At 35.6% G+C, this 22,579-nt stretch overlaps 1 protein-coding gene across 1 annotated transcript in view; it reads right to left on the bottom strand.

Moving 5' to 3' along the window:
* Window positions 1-21,705, bottom strand: part of LOC110037815 (E3 ubiquitin-protein ligase RNF4-like) — a 30,286-nt gene extending 8,581 nt beyond the window's left edge. Inside the window, exons 1-3 of the mRNA XM_020742537.1 lie at window positions 21,184-21,705; window positions 20,932-21,010; window positions 18,649-18,779 (exon numbers count right to left, since the gene is read on the bottom strand). Of these exons, the coding sequence (XP_020598196.1) occupies window positions 18,649-18,779; window positions 20,932-21,010; window positions 21,184-21,426 (453 nt within the window). The 5' untranslated portion in view covers window positions 21,427-21,705. The remainder of the gene's footprint in view (window positions 1-18,648; window positions 18,780-20,931; window positions 21,011-21,183) is intronic.
* Between the last annotated feature and the right edge of the window lie 874 nt (window positions 21,706-22,579).

Raw genomic sequence — 22,579 nt, 5'->3', positions numbered from 1 at the left:
TATAGATATATATATATAGATATATATATATATATAGTGAGTTTTAATTTGGAAAAAACACATTTTAGGGTTAAACAAAGGAATAAAGTAAATAAGTATTGCGCTAGAAGAAGTGATGGCTTATAAAGATTAAGCGATAAAATAAATCATCAAAAGGTTAAGGTGAATAATTATATTTCTAACTTTACTGAATTCATTCTTTTTTTTTTAAGATACACTCATGCTTTCAAGGATTCAAATCATGATAGTGTAGACGAATTAAATAAATGTTTAATATTTTAAAATATTCCATATAATACATTGCACGGAAGTTCAAGAATTATTTCAATGAATGACGGATATTAAATACACATTAAATGAAAATTAAATGTTAAGAAATCACTCCCCCTATATTATTAGCTGAGATGCTATTTTACCAATGTACAAAAATAAAAATGAAAATTTTTTCTGAAAAAGAGATGGAAAAAGTTGTAGTTTATTTAAAATAATTTTTTAGAGGGTGCTCATGACTTCCCAAATGAAATGAAAATCTTTAAAAATTTTAATTAAAGAAAAAAAGAAAGTATTTAAAATTTTATAAAATGAAATAATAATGTTAATCATTATTTTCTTTCAGCATTCAAGCTATAACATCTATAAGAAAAATTACTATGCAGTAAAATTGTAGCTATTCATTAATTTGTTATTAAATTTATTCTATTATTTAAATATTTCTTTCATAAAAAGCTCCATTAAACTAAAATGTCAGCTGGGAGAGAAAATTTATAAAAGGAGAAAAATGTAAATAAATATATGATATCATTGTTTTGTGTTTAGTTTCTTTTCCTCACTTAAATTGTTATATGTTGGACAATTTGATGTATTTAACTGTGGTTTAGTAGTTTTTTATCGTCAGGATGTTATTATGAATTTTTATATGTTAGACTGAGATGACACTACTGTCCGACCGTCCATCTCCGCCTTAAAAATTCCAAACTTCCAAACCGGATCGTGACAATATCCTACCCAGTCAAGATGTATTTCATTTCCTAGCACCCGTCAATCTGGAATTTAGTAGTTCTAGCACAACCAAAATTAGGTTCTCTATTTTTTTATTTAATCTAAAACGGTGTATTTCTTGATAACAGTAATCTACCTGTTTTTTTCTACCTCACATCATTGCAGGGCAGCTTGTTGGGATCTCTAAATAATCAAAAGACTGCTAACTCTGAACCTAGAATTCTCAGACTTGCATCAAGAGCTATACCTCTATCAGATGGCTGGTAACCAGCCATTCCACTGAAGTCCAGCCAATTCCAAAAATCCTTCAGCAGATTTCTTGTAAAGTTAATCCCTAGAAATTCTCTGGATACATGTTAAACCGCAGCTTGTGGGGTAAGGGGTTTGACAGACGCCAAACAAAGGAGTCTGGAATAGAGTTTGGAAGTGGAGGCTTGTTGAAAACCTGATTAATTGGTGAGATTCATTGTCTAATATTTTCTGTTGATTTGGGTTTAGAAGTCCTATACATTGTATATCTTTTGTTCATTAGATAGCTTGTGGTTTTATATTTTTGAGTATAGCCGCATAATTAGTTTTTAAATATTTTATCAGTGTCACAATCATAATGCATACCGATATTTTAGTGTTTTCATTTCTTGCTTCAAATTACTTGCATGATCTGTATTATTAGCATGAGGAATTAATAGAAAATTAAAAGCTAATTATTACTTATAGCAATTATAAGTATGATGTTAAGGGTAAAAGGAGACATGTAATTCAAACCAAAAGATAAATCAATGGTACACCAAAATCCTAAAAAATTTCCTGCAGAAGACTTCAGGAAATCAGATGCAGAGAAACTATATAAAATTTTACAGTGAACTAGAAAAAATGCTTATAAACCAGAAATCATGGTAATACCGATTAGATTCTTCGCATTTTTCATCTCCACATGAATTCATATAGACATCAAACGAAACCAATCATCTTGTTACTAAAGTAAACTTATATAATGAGATTGTGCACTATTTATGTTAGATATCAAGAGTATTTTGTGCTTTGTTATGACAAACCAATTTGTGATGATTCATGAATCATTTCGCAAAAATTGCAGTATTTATGGATTTTTTTTTTTTTTTGACAAATAGCAAATACATAATTTGCAGACAAAATGTTTCCGCATAATTCAAATTAGAAAAATTATACTTATCAAATATGCAAGTGTGTATTTCCAGTGCTTTAGTTGCCTTGTATAGCTTATGTTTTATAGCTTTTTTTCCTTGCAGTGTGCCTACTGATATCATATTGATAACTATATTTCCTTCCTACTGAAAGTCATTTCGATTCAACTCTTGGAATCCCTAATTCAATTGTTTCAAGTTCTCTTATTTAGTGCATGGAGAGTTTTATGTTGTTTTATTCAGCCAAATTTCCATCTCTAGTATTGGAAAATCTTTATTGCACTTTACTTTTATGTTTTATTCCTCAATTATATGGATAGTGGCATTGTGGTTCGTGGAAAAAGTGATTTTATCTATATAAAAAGGACAATCCATCTTTTCTTCCATAACCAGTAAATTGTGCCTTCAACCTCACTAGGGTACAGGTTTTTGAGTTCCTACTTGTTTGATTTAGTGTAGCAGATTTGGCGAAAGTAGGGGAGGTTGGCGCTACCAGGGAGGATTGGCAGTAGCAGACCGGGTGCAGGAAGGTTGCGGCAGTAGGTAGAGGCGCACGACAAGCTGACGGCAGTGGGTAGAGGGGCAGGATAGGCTGGAGCCTAGCGACGAACAGGTGGTAGTGTTGGCAGGGTGTCGACACAAGAACAAAAAAGATGGGGGCACAAGGAAGAGGGCAATGAGCTAGGAAAGGGGATACGGAGGGATTTGTAGAGATAACTGCCACATCGGTGTAGGATATAGTCGGAGTGCTACCTATCATCGGCTATAGCCTTGGCAAAGGAGAAACGTCGACGGCTAATAGTTTGACATCAGTAAAAATCAAACCCTAAACAAGAAAACAACAATTTATAATAGAAGATAACTATGAGAGGGAAACCAATCCCCTTGGGTGGCGATAGCTCCAAACCCTAAGCAAGGTTCGGCCTTTCAGCCTCCCTGTTGAACTGGTTTGGGCTGGTTCAGCCCCTACGTCACTGAGGCTATCAAAAAAATCTTGTTGTTCACAAACAACTTATATTTGACTTCTTGTTATACAAATTGAAGTTATGTTAAGCTTATGTTTTTAAAACAAGGAAAATACATATACTTTTATTCAATCTTGTTCATCTCAATAATTTTAATTTGAAAATAATTTATGTTAAACTTAGTTACGCATGTCGTCATTCCGCTCTGCTAGGGTTTCGCATAGCAAACCCTAGCGTCTCGCGTCGCCTTTGCCTTCGTTTTGGAAAAACTCGCCTTCATCTTCGGTTTGCAAAATACTCACATTGTCGACGTGTCTTCTCGTGTCGTCTGCTTCGTCTTGCGGCAGAGCTACCAGGTCTAAGGCTCTGCTTCTGCTAGACAGCTGCGTCGACGTGCCTTCTCGACGTCGTCTGCTTCTGCTCGACAGCTATCGTCGTTTCTCGCGTTGTCTGCTTCGTCTGGTGCATTAGCTATCCGGTGCGTCGTCTACAATGCTTCTGCTCGACAGCTGCATTGTCTGCGACGGAGTCGGGCTTTGTTGTTGGCACTGGCCGCGGTGATGGCCTCAGGGCTTTCCTACGCCGCCGCCCTCGCCGTTGATAACCCCGCCAAACTTTTTTATGCTATAGTGGTTCACAAATGCAGCTCCCATTTCCACCTCGCAGATACTCTGATATTCCCCCAGATGTATCATGATTCTGTTGCAGGATATGGAGATTGTTGCAGGATATGGAGATTGGGATTCTGTTGCAGGATATGGAGATTGGAATCTCATCAAAAAAGTAGAGAAAAAGGCGGGCAAACCAGCAATATTCTTCTAAAATGTTGAAATTTCAACTCGTGCAGGAAAATACAAATTTACTCTAGTGGAAAAGTTCAAATTAGGTTGCCCTAAGATGGAGACTATCAGGAAGGTTTTTGAAGATTTCAAACTAATTGGGGCTTGATAGGTGGGTCATTTTATTGAAAGACATGTTATGATACAGCTGAGTATAGAAAAAGACTATACAATGATTTTCTCTAAGAAATTCATCACAATCGAGGGCAAACATATAAAATTGTTCAAATGGTGATTTTGATCTCAGTCAAGAACCCTCAATTGCACCTATCTGGTTCTCATTATGTGAACTCAAACTTCAATTTTTTGACCTACCTATCTTATATGCAATTGGGACTATCATTAGAAAACATTTACAGGTAGATTTACCTACAATTCATTTTTCAAGAATCTTTATTGCAAGGATTTTGATTGAAAGAAATATTACACTACCAGATGTAGAAGAAGTCTGGCTTGGCTCTGCTCACAATGGTTATTGGCAAAAAATCATTATGGAACAAAAACCTTACTACTGCAAGCACTGCAAGATGTTTGGACACCCGCAGGAGAAATGTTTCAGATTGCACCTACAGTTGAGAATCAATAGTCAAAAGCAGGAACATGTTGTTAGTGCACCTCACGTGCCTGAACGTGCTTCTAACAAACCGGATGACAGCCAACCTGAGGAGGGAATCACCACAAAACAGGAGTTGGTATATGCCCCTGGGAACCCTTCTCTTGACCATACTACAACGGATAATGTCTCTATTCAAGAAGCATCAGCTGCAGAGGTGACAATTTACACTTCACATACATTGAAACCTATCGATGTGACAACCACTGTCTTCCTTCTACTGCTGTTCTAAATCAGACCGATGATCACACGAGTCAGTCTTCTGATGAAGAATAACAGGTTTACACTTCTCGGCGGAAGAAGAAGGCTGGGGGAACACTCCAACTTGGAAATTTAATGGATGATACATTGGTTACTCCTGGCAATTACACGGCACTTTAAAGTTTGTTATCTGGCTTCGCTCCTAAAACTAGAGATAGAGTCAAGACTAAACTGGCTCGTCCCTAGCTTTTGTTCTCTGCATGTTTTAATTTTTGAGTCTCCTGTATCTTTTTGTTGGGGTATTATTGTACTTGGCATTATATGGGTAGGGTACCTCTATTGGGCCCTCTTATACTATATATATATATATTAGTTAGATATTCTTGATATAAATGATTTAGTTATGTGTATATATAATTTTTAAAAAAACATTAAATATTATATATTTTTTTAAATTTGTCATGAATACAAGTCAGACAAGCTTATTGAAATTTGAACGAATCAAATACAAACATGATGCTTAAACACAATATCAAACATGTGATGAACATAAGTAAAACAAAATTAGAAGAATTCAACACATATACATATCAAACTAGTTCAAGCTCAACTTCTTTATAGCCTAGATCAATCTTACTATACCTCACATTTTTTTTTGAATTAAAACTTACAATATTTAACAAAATTTGAGAGATTCAGAAAAGTTGTTGATTCTGAATATTTTGAGTTATAAATCGAACCTATAATACATCAATATTTTGAGTTATAAATCGAACCCATAATACATGCACTTTTAAATTACCTGAAGAAAAAAATATTTATTTCTCAAACCGTCAGCTTCTTTAATTTAATTTCATGGAGTGTAAGAAAAGTCTTAATAATAACTTACAAGGAATGCTTCTCGTAAAGGAGTGAGGCATAGGTCTTTAAGTTGGTGATTTCTATAATGGTATTATTGTTCTTAAGTTCAGACGTTTTATGATTGGTTCGTGTATATTACTAGGATTTAATCAAGTTCGTTAAATACTGATTTTCATATTTGTGATGCAACTTTTAATTGTTGTAGAATTTTATATTAATCCTCATTTTTTTGGGATTTCAAAAAATAAGAGCTTTTATATTATCGTTTAGAATGAATTAAGTATGTCTCCTAATTTTGCATAAAAAGAGATTAATCTTTAACTAAATTATGCGTCTCTTTGTGCATCTTATCCTAGCCTACATTAGTAAAACCATAATCCTAAGACGCCCTATATCATATGCTCAAGGATTGCTATTAATTTATATCTGCAGAAGAGATCAAAATGGGACGAATAGAAAAAGAGAAACCTCGCTACTACTCCAGAATAAGTAATTGAAGTTGGCAAAGGCAATCTCGCATTGACCTTGATGTTTCACAGACATGCATCATGGGAAGAACTTTTCCACCTCATGCTTCAAGTAATATTTACCAATGTCGATATTAATTAGGATAAAGGGCATGAGAAAAAAGCCATATATCAGAAGTTATGGTTGAGAAAATAAGAGTAATTATTACCTAGCATTCAAAACCTTATTTCAGAGTTAGTTTCAAAAAGTATTGTTTGTCAAATCACTATAAAATATACTCATGTATGCTTTCTCTCGGATGAGGTAATCAAAAAAGTTTTATATGTAATGTCATGATTTTTTAGAAGTTCCCAACAAGGGGTCAAAAGCCCTCTTCTTGATGAAAACAAAAGAAACAGCATCACAATGGTTGATCTGCATCCGATAAATAAAAAAAAAAAGCAGACGCTCAAATAATTTGTAAAATGAAGATTAAAAGAAGAAATTTGAAAAAAGGAATTAAGAACATAATTGCAAGAATGAAATTTAAATTTCAAAATAAGATGGAAGATTTGGGTTGTCAAAAAGTCCGGTTATTCGCAAATACCTCGTGTTCAACTCATTAAGTAGCTCGTATTCAAATCATTTGTTATGCAAGAGAGTCGGGCACGAATAAATTTATTAAGCTCATATTATAAACGAACCAAATACAAACGATCGTTTGTTAGATCGTGTTTGACTTGTTTTACCTTTTATTGCAAGCGTGAATCCAGTAGCTTACATCTATATTTCTATTAATTTAAGCGAGTAAATTTGAGCCGAACACGAGCTAAAAACAAAAATGAATATTTTTCTACTCATACACAAACAGGCTGTTCACGAGTTATTTCGAACATGAGTCAATTTCAAACCAAAATATATATATATATAAAAGAGTTGGCATGAACACATGTTCAATTAGTTCAAGGTCATCTCGTTTACACCCTTAAGGATGATCAAAGAGAGTGGAGAGAAAAAACGAAATGAAAATAATCAATAAAATTACTCTATTTAGTCAACCAACTTCTCCTTATCTTAAGGTTAAATATAGTTTACAATGACAAAAGAAATAATTGCTCTAAGAAACTTCTTCCATCATTTTAATGAATTGGACCAACTTCTCCTTATCTTAAGGTTAAATATAGTTTACAATGACAAAAGAAATAATTGCTCTAAGAAACTTCTTCCATCATTTTAATGAATTGGGCTTATATAAAGGCTTACAATGTTCTTACAAATAAATCCCTAGACTTATATATTTTCTATTTACCAATAGGACCTTAAACTAGATACAAATCTCAACACTCCCCCTCAAGATGGACAAAGGATATCCACTAAGCCCATGTTATCACAAAACCTAGACAAACCTAAAAAGCCAAGTTCTTAGGTGAGGTAGCCAATAACTTGCTCTCCAGTGGCTACATAACTTAGCTCCCATAGTCTCCATTATTCGGCTTTTATTTTATGAAGAACCTATCAATCTCCACATGTTTGGTTCTAACGTGTTGCACAGGGTTGTTGGCAATGTTGATTGTTGACTTGTTGTCGCGCCACAACTTCATTTGAGCTCCTTGGTCCACCTTGAGCTCTACTAAAAAGGCTCTCAACCACATCATTTCGACAACTCCTAAGGTCATGGCCCTGTACTCTGTCTTTATAGTTGACCTCACTACTACCGACTATTTCTTACTATGCTAATTGACCAAGTTGCCTCCTATGAACATGCGATATCCTCATGTTGACCTCCTGCAATCATCACAACTCGCCCAGTCAGAGTCACAATAGCCCTCAATGACTACATTTTCATTCTCCCTGAAAATCAACCCCTTCTCTGATGCACTCTCCAGGTAACTCAAACCTATAAACTGCATCCACATGGCCATTCCTTGGATCATGCATGTAGCATCTCACCACATTCGCTACAAATAAGATGTCGAGACGAGTGTGACTCGCAATCAACTGACTCCTCCACACTCAGTTTGGCCTTCTGATCAATTGGAGAAAATGTTGGCTTGCATCCCAGCATGCATGTTTCTGTGAGAAGATCCAATACATACTTCATCTGAGACAAGACCATCTCCTATGATCCATGGAACAACTCAATCCCAAAGAAGTATCTGAGTTGTTGAAGGTCTTTCACCTCAAATTCTTTGTCCAATCTTACCTTTAGTTGAGCAATCTCTGTCTCAACTTTATCAGTGACAATCATGTAATCAATGTACGCAGCAAGCATAGTGTTGTGACCTCCATGTTGTCGGAAAGCACACTTTATGATCAGTATTGATTTGTTGATTTCTCATACTTGTCGTAGCATTTCTAAATATGTCAAATCGGGCTAGAGGAGATTGTTTCAAACCAAAAAGTGACTTATTGAGCCTTCATACCTTGTTGATCGTCTAGCTTGTATCGAATCCTGGTGGAATATCCATATACACATCCTCCAATAACTCATCATGAAGAAACACATTTTTCACATTGAGTTGGAGTAACATCCACCCACCATTCACTGCCAGAGAAACCATTGTCCTCATTGTGCTCATCTTTGTTGCCGGTGCAAAGGTTCTGTCATAGTCAATGTCATACATATAATTGTACCCTTTTGCCACCAATTCTGCTTCATAACAGTCCACCTTCCCTTCTGAATTTTGTTTCATTGTGAAGATCAAGTTGCAGTCAACTGCCCTTTTACCCACTGGTAGTGGCACCATCTTCCATGTTCAATTTTTAGAAAGAGTCTTAAGCTCTTCATGCATGACCGCTTTGCACTTGAGATCCTCCTAGCTACTTGCCAACACATGGGTATAGAGACGGTGTATAAAGATGCAATGAATGCTCCATGTACAGGTGATGCTATAGCAGGAAACAAACTGAGCAGTGCCATGTTCCCACCCAAAACGAACTGGACGATGTCTTGCATTGTTAGGAGATGTACTTAAAATTATTTGGAGGGGGGTGTTTAAAAGTACAAGGAAGAGGAATCATATCACATGAGAATTTTGAGTCTGACATGGATGGTGTAGGTGTCTTAAGAGTCAGGGTAGACCGGGACAAAGGACATGCTGCCATGAGTGGCATTGCAGGCACGGTTCCTCCATTTTACTTCATTGTCCTTGTATACACCCTCAGCTCCCCTTCAGCCTGAGTCCCACCACTTATGGGTTCAATCTCCTCATTTTTCGGCTCCTCAACCGATTCATCCCACATCACAGGACAATGCATGACTCCTACATGTATCAATCTCTAATCATTCCTACTCACCCCCTCTTACCTCATACCTCCAGTATCTAGCGAGCCACCAAAGGGAGAGGTCACCTCCAGGGTGTAGTAAGATTTGAATTCTCTAAAGGGCACATCCATGCTCACACTCTCTTCTCTACCGGGCTCCAACAAATATACACCTTCTGGATAGTAGAATACACCTTCTGGATAGTAGAATAACCCATGAGAACAAACTTCACAGCTCTGGAATGATGCTTCTTTACTGATGATCTATTGTCATTCACAATACATATACATGCAAATACCTTCAAATGGGAGGATTCTGCTATTATCTCATTTCAACATCTAATAAGGAGACTTTCACTCCAACACTCTCAAGGGCATTCTATTAATCAACTGAGTGGTTGCCAAAACTGATTGCCCTCACAAATATTTTGTGACATTTATTATGATTATCATACTTCAAGTTACCTCTAGAAGGTGTCTATTCTTTCTCTCGGCAACTCCATTTTATGTCGGTGTGTATTAAAGTGTGGTGTGATGTTATATCCCTTGAGCTAACAATTATTCTTCAAAGGCCTTGTTAATATACTCTGCCTCATTATCAGACCTCAATACAAACAATACAGCACCATATTGAGTCTGGGTTGCCTTATGGAGATCTTTAAAGCAAGCAAACGTATCACCTTTGTTTTTCATCAAATACAACCAAGTAACACGAGAAAAAAAATAAATAAAAATCACAAAATATCGATAACCATTTAATAAACTCATAAACAAAATCCTTAAATATCAAAATGAATCAAATCAAAAACACAAAAACTCTTATTCCCATAACTTATATAAGAGCTCCTAGTTAGTTTGTTAAACTCACAAACATCACAAACAATTTTTTTTTTATTTGCATTTTCATACAAAGGCAAATACATATGCCTCAATAAACTAAAACAAGAGTGTCTCATGCATCTGTGATGTAGCAATAACACATCCTTCACGCTCCTCACAAATCCCCACTCTCTATCTGGCTATCAAAGTTGAATCCATCCCCTCTCTATCCAAATACCCAAAGTCTATAATACCACACTCCAGTCTCAAATGTATGGCCCGTCACTTTCTCTTAAAAGAGCATCATATGAATATCAAATGAAACAACACATTTTAGTGGGAGAATAATGGTGTTAATGGATAAAATATTAACTAAAAAAGAAACATGCAAAACATTGAATCGATAGATCTCATTGTCCCCTTACCAGATACAGGTTGTGTTGTACTATCAACGATCTGGATGCTATTTGAAACAGCTGTGAGTATAGAAAAAGAACTCAAGCATTACCTTTCACATGTCGAGATACGCTAGAATCTACTATCAATCTAGATAATTTTGTGGAAATAATAGCAAGAGCAAGTGTATCACGGGTACTTTTATTAGAGTGAGCATAAGTAGCAACTTTAACGTACGATGAGCCAAAAGCATCCTCATCCCTATCACCCATTGTTTTCTACTTCCTCTTCAACATCTCTAGAAACTCATGATCCTCATTAGTACAAACCACATATGTCTCTCTCTCATCCTCTGTTACCATTGGATTTGCCCGGTAGCCCCCTCTTCCACCCCTTTAACCACCACGTCCACCTATCTCTCTCTCTCTCCTTAGGTATCTTACGACAGTCCTTGCTCATATGACTTCACCGCATTTGTGGCTCTTGCAAATCTCCCCTAAATTATTATTATATATGAGCTTGAAGCAGCCAAAGCTGATCGTGTACCCGGAAGTCCACTCGGCTCAGAGTATAGCCCCATGCGACTCTTCTCTTGTATCATCGCAGTGATGGTCTCACCCAATGAAGCGATTGTTGTTTGGGCTAGGAGGATTAATCTCCTCTGATCAAATGTCAGGTTTAGATAAGCCAAAAATTGCAGTAAGCATCTATGCAAAGATTTCCCCTTCTTGCACTCCAGATCACCACAGCTTAACATTAGTAAGAAGTGATTAAGATCTGCCCAAAGCCGCTCTAGATTTATGGAGTAATCCTAAATTGATTTATCATCATGTATCGTCGCCTCTATCTTATGCAGAATCTATAATAACCTTATGTGGTTCTCAGCCCCAACATAGATCCTCTTCAGCTTCGCCCAAATGTTCTTCACCTTTCGGATGTCATCTACATTAAAACAATTAATGGAACCATTGAATTGAGTAGCCAGGTGTAAAGCAATGCGTGTGTGGACCTCCACTCATCCCCCTGAGCACTGTTAGTCTTTGGTTTGATCCCCGCTATATATCTCTCTAATCTCTTCCGCACTAAAGCAGCCTCCATCTGACGCAACCAACTCAGATACGTGGCAAATCCATCAATTTTCAGATCCATAGGAGATCTAGTTTCACCTGGTCGGAGCATGTGCTAACGTAGTGGCTCCAGTCGAGACGCTAACTTCTTGTATGAGCCCGACTAAAACCTTCAGAATTTTAAAATCTATCTTCCCCTGAAGCTCCAATCATTTACCTCCTGCACAATCTCCGTCTTCGGCCATCCTCAAACACAAGGATCCAAGTTTGTATCATATGTGAATTTGATCATTTGTGTTTGTATGTTGCAATCACGTTTGTGATTGTGTCGTAGCCTTCCATGTACACTGCGATCACGTCATGGCCTCCCTGTCAGGTTTGCGATCACGTCATGGCCTCCCTACCAGCCCCGCATGATTCAGTCACGAAGGATTGGAAACATAAGAAGGACGAGAGTTGCGGGTCATTGAAAGTCGCGATCCTTTACGTCTGTGCCCTACTTTTGGTCGTTGTATGCCGCTATCAACTTGCCTTTTCATTTTCATCAAGATTTAGCTCCATCAAATCATAAATAAACCACCATCACATCAAAGGCAAACTTGAGCTCATTTTTTTAAGAATGAGTCTCTAAGCTTGACCACCTTTTTTATTGTTGGCAAACTCTTTTTTTTTTTAATCCAAACATGGATGTCACTTGTAACTTCTTGTAAGATCCGCACTTGATTGGTGACCATTCAATTAAGATTATAGACCCTCATCACATCATTCTAAGACATTCAAGAGGATGTGAGATTTTAAATCAAATTTATCAGATAGAGCCTTAATAGAAATTATCTTTATGCATTGACACTCTCTTATCTTCACCAGGCTTCAAGAAAGGTGTACCAAATGTGTTCTTTGTTCGGCTTTGTTGTATTCCTATACTATTGGATAGTTCAACCTTTGGAAATATGCTCAATGTATTAGATCTTTTGCAGTTTTCTTTATACTACAAAATTCTTTGTAATTTTCCTTGTTATACGCATCATGGTTTAAAAATTATTCAAAGTGCACGCCTTGAGCCGAGCCTCGAATTTTGGTGGCCAAAAAATGTCTCTCAAGGCTTAAACCAAATTGGCTCAAATGAGCCTTACACCTTTTACATATGACGCGTCCGCCTCAAAGCTCTATGCCTCAAGGCGGTTATGGCAGCACCTCATTTAAATTTGCAAAAAAGCAGCTACAATATATCATAAAATATTATTATACACTATATTAAAAATAACCTAAACCATAAATGTTACTATGGAATATAAGGTTTCATCAGTGACAGTCTTGTGTTGATCGTGCAAGAGGAGAAAAAGAAGCAGTCGTAGTTGTAGCCTTTGTGTAGATCAAACAAGTGCAGAAGCATCCAAAGAAATCACCTTTTGCTAGAACAAGAGCCAAAGCAATATATGAATGGATTGTGCCAATCCATAGCCGCATCATTTCATCTCGACAGTGGAAGAGCACTAATTGTGTGAAAGCAGGAGCCAGAATAGTGGAGAAAGGTTTCGTATTGATTGTGCAAGAGCTCTCAATCATGCTGACAAAAGGAGCAATAACATTGATCCGCGGTTGCAACCATTCATATCAACCAAGACATTGACATGTTCGGATAACACGGGCTATCATCCTAACTGCAAGGGCGAAGCAGGATTGTTGCTACTAACCTAAGCTTAAAGCAAAACAGGTTCAATTCTTTCAAATTTTACAATGTTTAATGTTTCAAACTTTTGTTTGATATTAACGTTAAAGATTAGAATTTGTGATTTATATCTTTATAATAATAAATTAAATAAATATGTTGTTAGTTTGTTGTATTTATGAATTATATCTAATTTTATGCGTTATTTTTCAGGCTTACACCTCTTCTCTTTGAAACGAAACATATCAGTTCCAATTTCACCATTTTAAACCTAAGCATGCATAAAATTATCATGTTACAAAAATACAACTCAAAAAATGGGAACAATAGCCAATAAATCTCCACATAATCAATTAAAAGAACCTTGCAATGGACTCAGCACATTATAACTTACATGTAACATACTAATGTTATAGAATCAAAAAACTTTTAACTCCAAAATGTAAGGTACAACATTTTCCATCTTACCTAAAGATAGACCGACGTAGAAGCAAGGTGTATCTGATGAGCAACTCCAAATATATATATACTTAAAAAAAAAAGGTGACTTCTAATATCACACCAAAAAAAAAATTTATTGCAACTAGGTAAGATTCAAACCATATGATAAATGCAATATGTGATGTGCATCAATAACTCTAATAAAGACATTAAAGGGAAAATAAGGAAACCACGAACCATAATAAAAAAAAAATGCATACCACAAAATTTTCATTTTCAAAAAGTGACTGTAGATTTTGAACTCCACCTGATCTACCTACAAATGCTATATGCACATGACAGCAAGAAGCGCATAAGGAGATTCCATCATTGTCAATGAATGTACCCATTCCATGCATGTTAAGTAATGTTATATTGAACAACTAGAAACAACTGAAAAAGGTTGCAAGATTCAAATCACATAACTGTTAATCAGGGTAAAAATTACTTGGCAAAAATTGCTTGATTTATTTATTCACATGTAATATATATACAATATATTATTTTTTTGTATCACCCCCCCCCAAACTTAAATTTTTAATCAAATAAAACATTTTATCATCCTATATATATATATATATATAAGAAAGTGAATTTCTCCTAATTTACAAACTTATCAAATATATCTAACCTAAATTAGGAAAGGAAATAAATCTGAAATAAAAAATAAAGAAACACAAATAGGAAAAGAATAAACAGAAATCAGGAGGTTTCAAAATTGATCTCCAATAAGCTCTTGGATAGTTAGTTGGTCCATACTAGGAAAACCACATGAAACTTCTCAGGTTTCCACACTCCCGCTCAAGCTGGATCTTAGATGTTGTATAGACCAAGATTGGCATTAAACTTTGAGAAAGTGCTTAGAGGAAAAGCTTTCGTGAAGACATCAACAACTTGTTGATGTGTCAGGATATAGCTTAGTTGTATAATTCCCCCATTAACCTTTTCAGAGATAAGTGTCTATCAACTTCAATATTTTTTGTCCTGTCATGATGCACTAAATTTTGGCAATATTGATAGATGATTGACTGTCACAAAAAATTTGTACAGGCCTATTAGAGGTACATCTCAGTTCCATTAACAATATATGAATCCAAATCTTTTCACGGATTCTCAAGGCAACTATATTATGATTTTGCACAGCTTCTAGAAATAACAGTCTGCTTCTTACTTCTCCGTGTAACCAATTTTTCCCATACGTATGAACAATAACTAGTGGTGGACCCACTGTCAATGAGCTTCCCAGCACAACTAGCATCAGACTTCCAAATCTTTGTTTTTTTATTTTATCAAAAATTAATAAATAACTAAAAATTTCTTGAGAAACCTCATAATCCTATATATCATTTTCAAATGATATTCCTCTGGGTTATTCTTGTGTTGCTCACAATACTGCACGAGTATATAATATATGATCAAGTATGTGACTGATAGATAAGTGTTCCTACAAATCTTCAGGGCATCATATCCACATATATACTCTCTTCTTCCCAGTTAGAATTCTTGTTGGGTTCCATTGGAATATCATCAAGTTTGCATCCAATCATACATGTCTACTTTAATAGATCTAGGATGTATTTCCTCTGAGATATAAAAATGTCTTCTTGGACCTTGCTACCTCCATACGTAAAAAAATATCTCATATTTCCTAGGTCAATTATTTCAAACTCAGCAACAAGCACTTCTTTGATTTTAAGAATTTCTTTCTTCATCATCAATAAAAATCATATCATCCACATACACGATCAGTGCAGCAATTTTCTCTCCCCGAGTGTATTTTATGAATAATGTATGAGCGGCTTAACTTTGAGAATATTCATTGGACTTCATAGTTTTAGCAAACTTTTCAAACAACGCCCTTATTGATTGCTTAAGCCCATAGACAGACTTCCTGCGTTTGCATATTAAGTGTTTGATGGAATCACTCTCAATTTCTGATGGCATTTCCAGATACACTTCTTCTTCCATATTACCACTCAAGAAGGCATTTATTATGTCAAGGTATCTCCACGCATCCTAAACTTGATTTTCACTTACTCTCCCCTGAACATCAGATTTGGGATAGTATAATTGATTTTCAAAAAATGTTACAACCATGGAGTTATAATAATTTTGTTAACATGAGAGTAACATGAGTAGCCATTTTTATCATAGGCATAACCAAGAAAATACATTTGATGGATTTTAGGTCAAATTTTGTATGATTTTGTTGGTGAATATGGACAAAAGTGACACCACAAAATCTTTTTACAGGAATATTAAATGAGAAGGCAATAACATGAGGGTTTTATCATTAATACATGGAGAGGGAATTTGAATCCAAGAACTCTGTTTGGCATTATATTAATGAGTAAAGTGACTGTGAGCACAATATCTCCCCAAAAACCTTTTGAGATATTGTGAATAGCATCATAGACCGAGATGCCTTAAGGAAATATCCATACTTCAGCTCTGCTATCTCAATTTATTGTGGAGTTTCAGCACAGGAACTCGAATTGATAATATCATTTTTTACAAGATATTGTTCAATTACAGATTTAAAAAATTCATTTGCATTATCAATTTTGATAATCTAAATTTTGCATTAGAATTGAGTGTAAATCATGTCATAGAAGAATAGAAAAAATTGTGCAGTTTCAGATTTCTCCTTCATGAGAAATATTCAACTGATTTTAGTGTGATTATCAATGAAGGATATAAGTCATATGTGTCCATGGATGGTTTTTAATTTTGAATGTCCCCAAAATTTAATATACATGATAGAGAAAAAATGTGAGATTTTGTACTGGGACAATAGATATACAAGACATGTGTGTTTAATCAATTGGCAAATTTCATGCTGATAGAACTCGGGCTTTTGTTAATAAAAATATGAGATATAACTTCGTAATATAAGAAAAAATTGGAATGACCCGAACGAAAATCCTATAATAAAACTTGGCTATCAACAGGCTCGAACACAATAAACTAAGAATCATGAGAAGGGGATGGTGGAGAAGAAACTTATGTATCAAGGGAATTGTTCTCCTTGAGCGGATATATGAAATTCAGCCCTACCAATCACCTTCTCTGAATTCAAAAGCTGAAATTCAAAAGATTTAGAATGGAATTTAGCAACAAATTTCAAGTCATGAGTAAGCTTGTTGATTGAAAGTAAGTTACAATATAGTTGGAAAATACATATCATTGACGAAAGCAAAATATCTTTTAAGATTTTGACATCTCCTTTCCCGGCAATCCTAGAGTAAGATCCATCAGCAAGTCAAACAAATTTAGGGTTAGTATTTTCTTGGTAATTGATGAGAGCATGGATATTTTCAGTAATGTGATCATAAGCACATGAATCTATTATCCACAGTTGAAATCTTCCATTGTTGGCAAGATAGAGAATATGATACGTTAGTGTATCATCAACTTGGTAAGCTCCAAAGTAGAACTAAACATCTTCATTTTGTACTTGACCATAAACCCTATTCGCGTTTAGGACAGGAAGCTGCAGGATTGCTGGTTGCTTCTTGTCGTAAAAGTGGAGGAACGCCTAAAAAATTACAAGAAGCCCTACAAGAAGTCTGAAAGCCTGCTCTAGCTGCCACCTAAACCTGCAGCTGCTCTGGCTGCAGGGAGACGTCCGACAAAGTAAGGAAGCAGCAAGGTCCACTACACAGCCCTGCAAAATAACAGTGGGAAAAGAGACAGAAACCACGAGGGCCCGCAGGGAGTTTTGCTATCTAAATGGAGAATTTCGGTGCTGACGATTGCAAGGAGAAGTGTTAAAAGATGAGAACTGCCACAGGACAGTAGGAGAAGTTCTGGCATATCAGAGTTGTCACAGGAACAGCAATAAAAGGCCCTTGCAAGGATAGCAGAAGGCCGGCAAAGGAAAGTTGTCGCAGGAACAGCAGGAGAAGGCTATTGCAAGCAGCTGCGGCAGTTAGCAGGGTATTCTGGCAGGGAAAAAAGCCTGCAAAGGAAAGCATCCTGCAAGGAGCAGCCTACAGAAACAGGGATGAGAGGCTTCCTGCAGGGAAGAAGAGTATCCTAGCTGCAGCTTGCGGGAAAGAGGTCTGGTTCTGGCAGGATGGAGGCGCTCTGATACCGCGTAAAAATTACTTGGAAAAAATTGCTTGATTTCTTTATTCACATGTAGGGTACATAAAAACAAGGAAAGATAAATAGGAAAGGAATAAAAACAAATCAAGAGGTTTCCAAATTGGTCTCCAATCAAATCTTTCATAAGATCTTGGACAGCCAGCCGGTTCATATTAGAAAAACCACCAGAAACTTCTCGGGTTTCCACAACCAAGGATATAACAAATGTCTTAAAAAGACAAATAAAGTTGCAAAACACCATGCTTGAGTGAATATAACACTAAATTTCGCAACTTCTAAGGTTCAATAATATAGCCAACATTATATTTCACAACAGCTTCCTTTCTGATTCACAGTTTGAACAAGATTACAAACAAGTTTTCTAAAGAAACAACAAACATAAGGCATTTTTCTCTAAGTGAACGTCCAAAGAACTTACTGAGCATTGCTAATCATCAAATTTTCATAAAGCATTCACTCTTAAAAGGAAGAAGCATAACATTGATTCGTCAAAGAGTTATGGCTGCAAGGTGGTAGAGCATACCTGAAGCCAAGGTTTAGAATATGACTATGAAACACGATAAATTAAGGACAAAATAAATGCTAACCAATTTTATCATCAATCATCAATGTATAAACAAAACATCACTAATCTCTCGAAATGGTAACTAAAGCTTTACATGTTAATTACATAAATAAATAAATATACATACATATATACATATGTATATATCTAATTCTAATATGAAAGCATTTACTTTAAAATCTGGAAGTACCTTGGAAATGTGATCTTCATCGACATTCACATAAGCCTCGCAGTTAATCACAATCCTGTTTGGTGAAAAGCTCCTGCGCCTCCTAAAATTATTGAGAGGTACTCCAGAAAGATTATCATCTAAATTGATCACTGCAAAAAGAAATCAAAAGGATTAAATCATACAATTGATAAAATGAATTAAAACACACGATGCAAATGATTGATCAAGTTCCACATCAAAACTCTGCATACAAAGTGCAAATAAAAAGGTTCAAACAAAGCTAATAATATAGAGGGGAAATGAACATATGCTATGGTCTATAAGGAGAGAAAAACGATAATTCTAGCCTCTTTCTAGTTTGTAAAGCGTTAGGAACCATGGATTTCATGTATATATGCATTTTTTATAGTAGGGGGAACCAAAAGAACCTGAGTAATCTGAAACCCAAACGAAACCAACTAAACCGATCTATTTGGTTTGATTTGGTTTAGATTTGGTCTAATATAGGTTTAAGGTTTTGTTAAACTAAACCAACCCAAAATAATTAATCACAATAAAAAAGAGATGTTTAAAACTGCTAATCACCTAATTTATATTAACATCTGGTTAATGGTACAGTGAAATACAACAATCAGTCATTTAGGTATTAGGCAACCTCCACACCTCAAGTTCATTTATCATTTATTCCTTGCTTGGACGGCTGGACCCTTTTACAAAATGTTCCGCGTGTTTTATTTTCTATCCTCTTTAATAAACTAAACATCTTGATTTATTTTGTTTAGACTGGTTATAATGGCAATTTTATTTTGGTCGCAAGTTTGGTTATAAATGTTGATCCGTTTGGCACCAAATCAACCCACGCACATTTCTAGTTTAACTAAAAAAAAACAACAACTAAGAGAAACATATCCCATAAAAAATAAGGCATGTGGAAATCCAAACAGTCAATAAAAAGAGCAAAAACAAGCTCCCCATGCATGGCAGTCATCCCAAATCATCATCATTATTGCCCCTTAACATAAATATGTGGGGCCAGCGTCTTAACTCATCATTCCATTCACTCTAATGGAGTGTTGTATGACGTGTTAACTTTTTTGCGAAAAAAAATTTACGCAACTTTTAGCCACATTTATCTTAGCCTATCAATTTTCCATCTTCTTCTATTTAAATTAATTATATATTCATACTTATTAGTACATCTTCAAATTTCTACCTTCCACATGCTAAAACACTAGAGTTTACTCTTTAATGTCTTGTGTCGAATAATCACTACTCACGCTCTTTGTGAGATAATCAATTCTAAATCTAGACTTTTCAATTTTACCAGATATTCATCTCACCATTCTTATTTTTTCATGCTCAACTTTATTATTAAAGACTAGTTTATCGCCCAACAAAGATATCCACATAAGATGGAAGAGGCAAACTGCAACCTTACAATATTCATCTCACCATTCTTATTTTGTCATGCTCCACTTTATTATTAAAAACTTGTTTATCGCCCAACAAAGATATTCGCATGGGATGGAAGAGGCAAACTGCAATCTTACAAAATTTATCTTGGCATCACCATGATAATCTTTCATCACGTGATACTCTATAAGGAAATTTTCAATTTTAACAACTCTTGCTTAACTAAAGAAGTTATATCCTTGACTATATCCACATTCATCCATACTGTTCATATATTTGGATATTTTTTAACTTTTTTTTGGTATGCTAAGATGCATATCAATTTTATTGAGAAAAGATGGGTAGTGGGTGGCAGTGCTTGTGAGCTGGAGACTAACAAAAGGGCGCAATGGCAAGCGTCACCAACGGTCAGTCAGCCACGACCAGCAATGTCGGGTGGTCGGTGGGGCCAGGCGACAGCCAATATTGGGAGGCAGTTGCAGGTGGAGAAGGCAGGGGCGGACTATAAGTTTTCACTGCATTTGGAATTCACTCAACATGCAGAGTGAGTTCCAAATTCATTAAAAATATGCACTCTAAGATAATCCAAATCCACCACACAGATGCTATGTTTTAGTTTATTTCAAAATAACCACTAAAAAAAAACAAAATCAGCATTTCTTTATTCACACTACTTATACTTGCAACCAAACAACCCCCCTAAAACTATCATAATCAACAAGAAATATAATTCATGATAAATGTACTATATGGATAAAAGCAACGCACGGACCAAAAGTAGACAAACGGATATATAAATGAATAGAAGTAATAAACCACACGTCTCTCCTAAATCCAATATCATCATCAAAGAAGCTTCAACTTAAATAACATAAGATCCAAAATAACCTGAAGTTTCAGTGCTCAACTCCGAGTCTTCATCCAGCACCACCAGCACTGGGCGGCGCGTTCTCAACTGGTTCCTTGTCTTGAACATTCAACGATAACAAAATGTTAGATTCTTACCGCAAAATTCTTTGGTCAAAATCTACTATACGGCCACATGTGTATTTGCACTCGAAATCCCGGGTGCCACGTTTGTGCAGTTACTGTAGAATCCTATTGAGCAAAAGTAAACCGCAAATAGCAGATGAGAAGGACCTGAGAAAACGCCCAAGTGGAGGGCAACATCTGAACTTCGTCATCATCTATCGCTTCAACATCAATTGGCGACGCAGTAATCTCGGCTGTGGCAGTCTCCGCCATACCGGAGGTCCCCTCCGACTGCCCAAACGGCGGCGCCGAGAGAGGGACATTGAGATCGACGGTTAGGAATGTCTTCTGGCGACTCGCACCCCTCGCGTACTTCTTCGTGCCTCGCTTGGTGGACGCCAGAGAGTTCATGCTCCGTGGCGTAACCTGATAAAAACCCCTGGAACCAAAAATCCGACCAAATGACCGATGAGTCGATGATCGAGAAAATACCAGTAAAATGAAATCTTTGGATTTCTTCTCGTGCTCTAGGGTTAGAGATTCGAGCGATTGGTTCCTCGATGGCCGTGGAGAGATTTTCAGGGAAAAAGATGAAGGACGGAGTCCATATTTTGGAATGCTTAGAGCAACGCCAGAAATCCCAATGGAAGAACTCAAGTTCGATCGATTCTCACCGCGTGGATTTTTCTTTTTTTTTCTAATATATGAGTTATGATATTTAATTCTATAGCGTTCAAATTTTTTTTAATAAGCAGAACACTGAGCTTTTCAAAATATTTAATTATAGACCATTCAAAATTTTCCTTTTTATCTATCTCACATTAAATCTTCTATGATTATAAATATTATATAAAAAATAATATGATTATCACATTTTAATAATCAAATTTATATTTTCGTTCATAGTTAAAATATTATTTGTGTAAAAATAATATTTTAAGTGTAAGATAAATAAATTCATAAGAATTAGGTGTTAGGTATGGCTCTTATACCGGAAATTTGGAGTCTTTTGGATTTGAAGAGGTGTCTCTTGGATTAGTGGGTTGGGGGGAGCGATTGCGTGTTTATAAATTTATCTGTGGGTTTCTATAGGTATGTAACTCCTCTGAAATAATAATTTTTTCTATATATATATATATATATATATATATATATTCTGGAGTTAATGTATATATATATATATATATTATGTGATTATGGCATGAGTATCATACAAATAAATATTAAAATTCAAATTTTAAATATATTAATACATATAAATTTATTATGTGTATAACATAAATTTGACTTGATTTGTCCCGGATTTATTTTATTTGAGCGATCAAAATTCTTATTTGAAAAGTATGTCCTTTCAATGAAGATATTCTTGCAATACTTTATGGGAGATTATCATATAAAGGTGAAAATTTTGGAACATTTGCTTTGCTAGAAATTGCATGTGCCAAAGATATTCTCTCTCATGGTGAGAATCTTTTAAATAGTTCTTAAGTCTTTTATCTTCAAAAGTAATTTTTAATATTTTTTATTCAACCTTAACGAGAATGAAAAGTAAGTTCGCGCCGAC

The sequence above is a fragment of the Phalaenopsis equestris genome, unplaced genomic scaffold (assembly GCF_001263595.1).
Source record: "Phalaenopsis equestris unplaced genomic scaffold, ASM126359v1 Scaffold225361, whole genome shotgun sequence".
NCBI lineage: Eukaryota > Viridiplantae > Streptophyta > Magnoliopsida > Asparagales > Orchidaceae > Phalaenopsis > Phalaenopsis equestris.
Note: the sequence above shows the minus strand (reverse complement) of the source record. Positions and strands in the feature narration are given on the sequence as shown.